At 37.3% G+C, this 8,246-nt stretch overlaps 1 protein-coding gene and 1 long non-coding RNA gene across 2 annotated transcripts; one reads left to right on the top strand and one right to left on the bottom strand.

The window, feature by feature from the left end:
• LOC104761529 (dihydrolipoyllysine-residue succinyltransferase component of 2-oxoglutarate dehydrogenase complex 1, mitochondrial) lies at positions 3,261–6,902 on the bottom strand. Its single transcript, XM_010484626.1, has 15 exons — positions 6,777–6,902; positions 6,433–6,500; positions 6,265–6,339; positions 6,035–6,089; positions 5,914–5,932; positions 5,754–5,821; positions 5,417–5,491; positions 5,263–5,318; positions 5,107–5,151; positions 4,763–5,026; positions 4,548–4,642; positions 4,335–4,425; positions 4,136–4,246; positions 3,840–4,034; positions 3,261–3,750 (listed from the first exon to the last, which is right to left on the bottom strand). The coding sequence occupies exons 2-15, from the start codon at positions 6,484–6,486 to the stop codon at positions 3,559–3,561; spliced, it is 1,395 nt and encodes a 464-aa protein (XP_010482928.1). The 5' UTR covers positions 6,487–6,500; positions 6,777–6,902; the 3' UTR covers positions 3,261–3,558.
• On the top strand, positions 7,112–7,895 carry LOC109130552. Its single transcript, XR_002036482.1, has 2 exons — positions 7,112–7,400; positions 7,605–7,895. It is a non-coding gene; the product is annotated as an uncharacterized LOC109130552 (long non-coding RNA).

The following is an 8,246-nucleotide window of genomic DNA, read 5'->3' as shown; positions in this document are numbered from 1 at the left end:
TATTTATCAAACAGGGTGTGTGAAAACATCCCCATTGTTCTGTGTGGTAACAAAGTTGAAGGGCCCCATAGAGAAATCAAGGCGAAGCAGATTGAGTTCCACAGGCTTAAGGGTCTGCAGTACTATGAGATATCTACAAAGAACAATAGCGATTTTGAGAAACCCTTTTTGTATCTTGCTAGAAGACTTGCTGGAGATGCAAAACTTTGCTTTGTGGAGTCACCAGCACTTGCTCCACCAGAACCGCACATTGACTTTGACATTGATGCTCAGAACATGTAAGTATACAGCTAGCTTATGAGATCTATGTTTAGAGAGCGTTGTTTGTTTGTTTGGGGTACATTTCTGATTTATCCTTTTTAAGTGCATTTGCAGGATTGAAGCTGAGCTCGTAAAAGCGGCAAGTCAGCCAGTCCCTGATGATGATGAGGCTCTGCCCTTTGAATATAAAAGTCTTCTCGATTAATTGTCGTTTTAGCTTTGAGTCATGTGTAATAATAATAAAAAAAAACATGTCATTAAGAGATCAATTTATCCGGTGTCTAGCTGAACCCTTCTCGTTTGGTAATGGTTTAAGTCTTGCATGTTCATGTGGTATATATATATATGTACCTTTCTGCAATCTTTACATTTATAATTGGATGGACATATATATGTAAGAATGAGATTGTGACTATATTTTAAATATATTCATTCCAACCTAAAAACTGCTCATATACTCTTAATATGTTTGCACAAATATATATATATATATGTATATATATATATATTCTTAATTTAAATGACAGTTGGTTAGTATAAATTATTAGATTTACCAACATAAAAGGAGAACAATCTAGTGTATATGGTATGGAGATGTACATTAATCAGATTGTATGTTTATCTAAATCTATAGGAGTGTCAAAAGAGCAAACTATTGGTGTGCAGTCCCACATAACAATTCTAGTTCGATTTGGTGCTCCCTTTCTGAAGCTGAAACCATTGGTCAGGTCTCTCATTCGATGCGACATTGGCGATGGTCTTACAGCCAGTTTTTGGTTTGATAATTGGTCTTCCCTTGGAATTCTCAGAGACTTCATGGGTCCAAATGGTCCTCTTCAGCTAGGTATTGTTGGATAATTCCAACTTGAGGAACAAGCTATCTCTTAGGGAGTTGCCAAAAGAGATAGAATAGGAAAGAGGAAAAGTTCATAAAATCTATAAGTTGTAATATGTTAATTCTAATAGGTTTAGAAAAAGTTAAAACCTATAAATATAGGAGTCTATGGAGAGGTGTTCCATAAGACTTAGAAAGAGAGATTTAGTTTTTGAGAGAGTTTTCTAAATCAATAATAAGAGAGGTGTTCTTATATTTCAAGTTCTTTGTTCTTAGAGGTATTCCTATTGATGTTGTGGTTGCAGACACTTGCACTAGTCAAGGATGGAGACTACCCTCCAGCAGATCTAGAAACCTTTCAGTTGCTATTTTGCGGAATGAGATGTTTAACATAACAGCTCCAAATGTTTCCAGAGGCCATGATACTTATTACTGGGAGGCTAGTAATTAACGAGTCCTCTGCTCTTTTTTCCACCAAGAAAACCTGGAACCATCTCAAACCTTCAGATGAAACGAAACCTTGGGCCAAAGCGGTTTGGTTCAAACACTCAGTGCCTAAGCATACTTTCAACTTATGGATTGCAAATTTAGATCGCTTGCCTGTCAAAGCAAGACTCCTGAACTGGGGAATGCACATCACCCGTGAATGTCTCTTCTGCATCTCTCAGGTAGAAACTCAAGATCATCTCTTACTTCATTGTCCTTTCGCAGAAGAGGTTTGGATTCTAGTCATGACCCGTCTTGGACAGCATCCTTGCGTCTTTGTCAAACTGGTCCACGCCAGTGGCGGAGCTAGGAAATTAGTTTACCAGGGTCAAAATAAATTTTAAGGTGTCAATTATGTTGTTAAATTTTTTTATAAGGGTCAATTGTGCTATTTTACCAGGGTCAATTTGATTTTTTCTTTAAAAATTTAACCAGTTTTAAAAATTCACCTGGGTCATTTGACCCACATGATCCTATATTGGCTCCGCCCATGGTCCACGCTGATCTCTTGGTTATTGTCAAAATCTCCAAACCTCTCATCCACACCAAAAGGTTTAGCTGTTCAAGCTACCATCTATATGTTGTGGAAGGAAAGGAACCACATGCTCCATGAAGGTATTGCCTCTACCACCTCTGCAATCTTCTCTCAGATTGATCGTAGTATAAGGGACACTCTACTCGCTCGTCTCCACCGTAAAGGTTGCGGACGTCTGCTATCCCATTGGTTCGCTCAAGGCTACTAGTATCTTCTAGCAACTCTAATTCCTATGGCTGTTTTATTACTTTTTTGGTCATAGTTATTCCCTGGTTCTTTACCCCTACATTTTGTACTAAACATCGTTCCTTTTGGTGATATAANAAAAAAAAAAAAAAAAAAAAAAAAAGAAATCTATAGGAGTGTTTCTATTCTTCTAGTGTAGTCTAACTTATGAGGATTCTGTTAGTTAATTATCGTCTTCCTACTGATAACATGATCTTAGAAGTGTTTTCTTAGATTCTTCAACTGCCACACATGATTAATGAGTCAAATCAATGCAAATTTGGTCTTATTAATAAAACTCTTCTCGAATGAGTTGAGTAATCCTTAGTAATGCACGTGCATGTGGAATTAAACCACTAAATAGAGGAGATAAAAGATGTTTCTATTGATACAAAATGTAAGACTAGAATTTTCCATTTTTGGTTTTTGCTTTGGTGATTTGGGTGATATAATGATTATACTGGTCATTAGATGTAAAACTTAAGAATCAGCATACAAAATAACAAAAATATATATTTGTCCTGGTCCTTATTCGTTTAGCTTGCTGCTTTGAAATCGTCAATGTCCATGTCCTTCGCAAAACCCAAAAGCAAGTCTCAAAGACTTGCGATGATTCATTTACAGCATTGCGATTCCCATGAGAAATATGCATTACTATTTTTGGTCAAATTTTAGTCATTGTATAACTTTTGGTATGTCGTTAATTATTCCAAGTAAACATATCAGGTGATGTCTCATACTTGTAATTATATTATGTTTTATGATCTTTACATATGTAATAATTGGCTAAACTAATGCTAACAAGAAATCTTTGGGACAATCCCCAACAAGCATTTTCATTCGTTTCATTGAACTTTTGAAATATCAATTACACGGAAACGTAATACTAACCGATATACTTAGCATCACATCATGAACTCATGTAATTGAAAATCATTTTTACCCAACAACTATCAGTGGCATTATTTTTTGAAGTCAAAATTGTAACATTTTGTTCAAACTGTATGAATATTTTTTTTATAAAATAAAACTCAATAAACCGATGCTTTCCTCGCCCGGCAAAAACTCTTGGAACTATAAAGAAACTCCCAAAAAGGTTTCGTTTTTTTTTTTTGTCAAAGCATCATTTGAAGATAGCAATATCTGTAACGGTTTACCTGAAAGGAAACTGGTAAAAAGACAGGAACTTATGATTACTTTCTGTCTCCGATCTTTCTCATATGTCGAGGAGAAGCCTCTGGGGATCTTCCACAACATCCTTGATACGGCGCAAGAAATACACAGCCTCTCTTCCATCAATTAGCCTGTGATCGTATGTCAGCGCGACATACATCATTGGCCTCGGTACTACGCTTCCTCCCACAACCATTGGACGTTGCACAATTGAATGCATTCCAAGAATAGCAGACTACATATGAGAGATATCTTGCAATTAGTAAGGAAATACATAACCACGTTCCTTGTTTGGTTTATAGTATCGAGAGGATAGAACTGAACCTGAGGAGGGTTGATGATTGGAGTGCTTATGAGACTTCCATAGACACCACCATTTGATACTGTGAACGATCCTCCTGCCATCTCGTCGATTGATATGGTTCCTTCATTAGCCTTCTTAGCAAGACCATTTATCGTTTTCTCTATGTCAGCAAAGTTCATTTTGTCAGCACCTCTTATGACTGGAACCACGAGACCCTGGGATACAATACACAGAGAAGAGAAATCAATCAATACGACCCCAAAAGTTCAAGATGATATTATGTTTCAATGTTTGGAAGAGAATTGCGGAAACTAACCTTAGAGGTACCAACAGCGATACTGATATCCACATAGTCTCTGTAAATGATATCATCTCCGTCGATAACTGCATTTACTACTGGTTGATGCTGGAGGGCACTGACAGCAGCCTGAAACAAACATTTAAAGAAGATTACTTAAGCGGTTGAGTTTTGATATGTTATTTAGTGCAGGAAATTTTCCAGTTTTTAAGCATACTTTAATGAAACCAGACATAAGACCCAACTTCACTCCATGCTTTTCAAAAAATGCATCCTTGTATTGAGATCGGAGCTTCATCAGATTAGTCCTGCACGAGGATGGAAAATATTGTTGGTGAACTGAGAGTTTGGTAATAACATGTGCAGAGAATTGCAAAATGATAAAGAGGACTGAGGACATATCAACATGGGGTTGTTAACTGTAACTCACATATCAACTTCATTGAAAGTTGTCAGCAAAGCGAAAGTGTTTTGAGAGTCTTTCAACCTAGTTGCTACTCGTTTGCGAAGTCTTGTCATAGGAACCTGCAATGTTGTTAGGTAGCACATCATCAAATTATATGCACGACAAAAACGAATTCTTTTCATAGAGAAAACACACAAAATATTGTGTACGTAAAGAAAAAAAAAACATAATTTGCATACCCGTCTTTCCCTATCCTTGGGAGGAAGCTGCGGTTCTTTAGCTGACTGTTTAGGTGGCGGTGGTGGTGATGGTGATGGTGCCTTAGGTTTCTCAGCAACTTTAGTAGTTTCAACTTTGGGCTTCTCAGCAGGAGTAGAAGGCTTGGGAGCAGGTTTCTCTGGTATCTTTTCTGAGGGTGCAACATGAGACACAGCATCCGCAGACGTAGAAATTATAGCAACTTTGTTTCCCGGTTCTACAGTATCTCCTTCCTTGACTAGAAACTGCATAAGAGGAACAACTAATTGGGCATAGGAATACAGGAGAAGAAGCACAGGAACAAGAATGGACACAAATATTTTACCTCTTGGATAACACCACTTGCTGGGCTAGCAATATCTATTGTAACCTAAAACACAGAGATAAATAAAACACTAGTATTAGGAAAGCTACACCAGCTACCGGCCAACATCTACTGAAAAAAAACATTGAAGACAATAAACAAGTAACTGTTTGATACCTTGTCAGTTTCAATTTGTGCAATAGCCTCATCAGCCTCTACTCTGTCACCAGGCTCTGCAAGAAGAATTTTAGAAGCACAGACAATAGAAATTTAAAATACATAGATGCACAGGAAGGAAACAAGCAAGAAGATAATTCAAAGAAAAGCATACTCTTCAGAAAAGTGGCTAAGGTTCCATCTGTGATTGATTCACCCATGTGAGGCACAACAGCTTCCACGACATCCCCTTCAATCACAAATAAAAGAGACTGTGAAACAAGCCTAGAACTACAGGTTACAGTAAAAGTAAAGAGCAAAACCCAATTGAGCCATACGATTCAAAAAGAATCTGAACAAGAAATGAAATGAACATTGTAGGTTAGCAGAATATCAAAGTATCGATGGTGCAGTTACTAAAGGTCACTTGACTAAGCCACTGGTGTTCCAAAACATGGGACAAAACGAAATAACTTGATATAAAGGAAAATTTCCATCCGGAGCAATCATACCACTATCAGATGAGAAGGGCCTGACCCATCTTTGCAGGGGTGTGCCTTGGTACCCGCTGAAAATAGTCCTAAACACAAGAATATAAATACTTTCAACGCAAGTGGAGGGAGATTCGAGTCCTCTAGTCTATACATGAATAAAAAGACTAAGATTCCTAACCTTGAGCACTCTGAACACCCTGCAAAGAATACAAATAAGAGAACAATCATCAAACAAACACGCCTCAATTAGCCAAAAATGTAATATCACAAAAAAAAAAAACCAAGGTTGTAATAATAACCTGGACAAGAACGGTGATGAAAGCTACTAGCATGGTTTCCACGAGGCACCAGCGTCTGCACAATTTAACATAGCTTGTTCATGGAAGAAACATAAAAAGATCGCAAATATACAACTGGCTAAAAACATCTTAAGAGGATTGAGTTCGTTCATGAATAAAGATGAATCAACTGAAGTGTCCCCAAACACAAAACAAACATGAATCATGTATATAAACAAAAAAAATAGTACCTGTGTAGCTGAAACAGAATGAAAACTTTGAGCAGAAGCTGCAACACGAGAAGATTGCAGTGATTTTCCCAATCCCTGAAACAAAGAGAGAGCGAGAGATCAATTAAAAAAAAAAAAAGCTATCACATCGGAGGAAAAAAAAAATGGAACCGAAATCAAAACACTAACCGAAACAGAAGAGCCTCTAGTGGAAGCTCTCCTAATAACAGCACGTAACATCATCGCACCAGATCTCTCTGCATCGTTTCACAAAATAGAGACGTCGGTGAGATTCAAACACTCGCAAATCGTAAACGAAAGAACACAAAAAGAACAAAATCATCGGAAAATGGAGTATATGTTAATCACTCAACAATACTTTTCTCAAAATCAGAAATCCCAAAATCCTGCTGGCTGCGATACCTTTTCAATCGAACTATTTCAAACTCAGATTCGTAAATTTTGTCAATACGATTTCTTAACAAGAAGAACGAAAATGAAAATCAAGAGAAATCGAAATAGAGAAATCTAACCGAAGAGGCCGTGTGGAGAAGAAACTTGAGCGCCGAATGAGAGCAAGTTAGGGTTTGCAGAAAAAAATTGAACGAGGAGAGAGAGAGAGGAGGAAGCTGGAGAAAAGCATATGACCTTTCTCAGCTTTGAGCAAGTCACACGAATATGGCAATTTCACAGTATTGTACACGTGTCTATTTTCCTTTTTCCTTTGATTTAAAACGAATAATAATATTGATATTGAATCATTGATAGATTTACACAGTATAATAAGATCTACGATTAATTAATTATTACTATACTCTTCTAATAAATCTGGGGATTCAGTTTATTAGGCCATCGTTAACGGGGAACACATGGTGTATTCTAACCCCAAAAAAATCAATAAAAAAGTGAATAGTGGGCTTAGATCAAATTTTCTGATCTTAAATGAAAACTGATCCAAGCCTAGTTCTCATGTGTCGTGGCTTCACGTCATTGGTCGAGATGTTTTGGAAAGAAAGAAAAATTTTCATTTCTTCCCTTCGCCGTCGAAGGTCAGTTTTCCGGCAATTGAAAATCTCACAAATTCAAGCTGAGCCTTTGTCGAAATCTTCTTAAATAATCTCCTCCAGTGTCTTTGTATCTTCTTCCAATCGTCGAAGGTTCAATTTTGTCCCTGATCTGTGTTCTATCAACTTGTCTTCTCTCTTCGGTTCGATCGTATTGATTGAAATAAATTGCATAATTTGTTGCTAAAAACCTAAAAGTTTTGATTTTTACTTGTTTGGGTCCGTATATTGAAGAATGTGATGGCATAAACTTTACGAATTGAGGGTTTTGTTTGTTCATTTTTGTTTATTTTGCAGCCTTGTCCTGTAATTGATTCGCTGGTTGAGCTCATCATACTCTTCCATATCTGTTTGATCTACCCAAAGTTTGAAGTTATTGCTTTTGTTTGTGCAATTTGTTTGGGATTTACACTGATCTCTGACTTAATAAATGATTAATGACATTGCTGGTTTATCTCATTACTTGAGTCTTGGTGTGTTTGTTGGATCCCCTGAATAAAGCTTTAACTTGTGTAATTTTATTGTGATTAGTTATATTGTTCGTTTGATCTCTAATCAATGAGTAATTACATTGCTGGTTTATCACTACTTTAACTCTTGTTTGTCCGCTTGATCCCCTGATGAAAGTTTTGTTGTCTGACCTAATCCATGATGAGATAAAGCTTTATAGAACACACTATTTGTTAAAGCTGGTGATGGAGGGAACGGTGTGGTGGCGTTTAGGAGAGAAAAGTTTGTTCCTTTTGGTGGACCTTCTGGTGGAGATGGAGGGAGAGGAGGGAATGTGTATGTAGAGGTTGATGGGTCTTATGAATTCGTTGTTGCCGTTTCGTAAGAGTGTGCATTTCAGAGGGGGACGTGGGGAACATGGGAGAGGGAAGATGCAGAGTGTAGCTAAAGGAGATAGTGTTGTGGTGAAAGTGGCTCCTGGGATGGTGG

Source organism: Camelina sativa, chromosome 18, assembly GCF_000633955.1.
Source record: "Camelina sativa cultivar DH55 chromosome 18, Cs, whole genome shotgun sequence".
Taxonomy (NCBI): Eukaryota; Viridiplantae; Streptophyta; class Magnoliopsida; order Brassicales; family Brassicaceae; genus Camelina; species Camelina sativa.
This window is presented reverse-complemented; position numbering and strand designations above follow the sequence as displayed.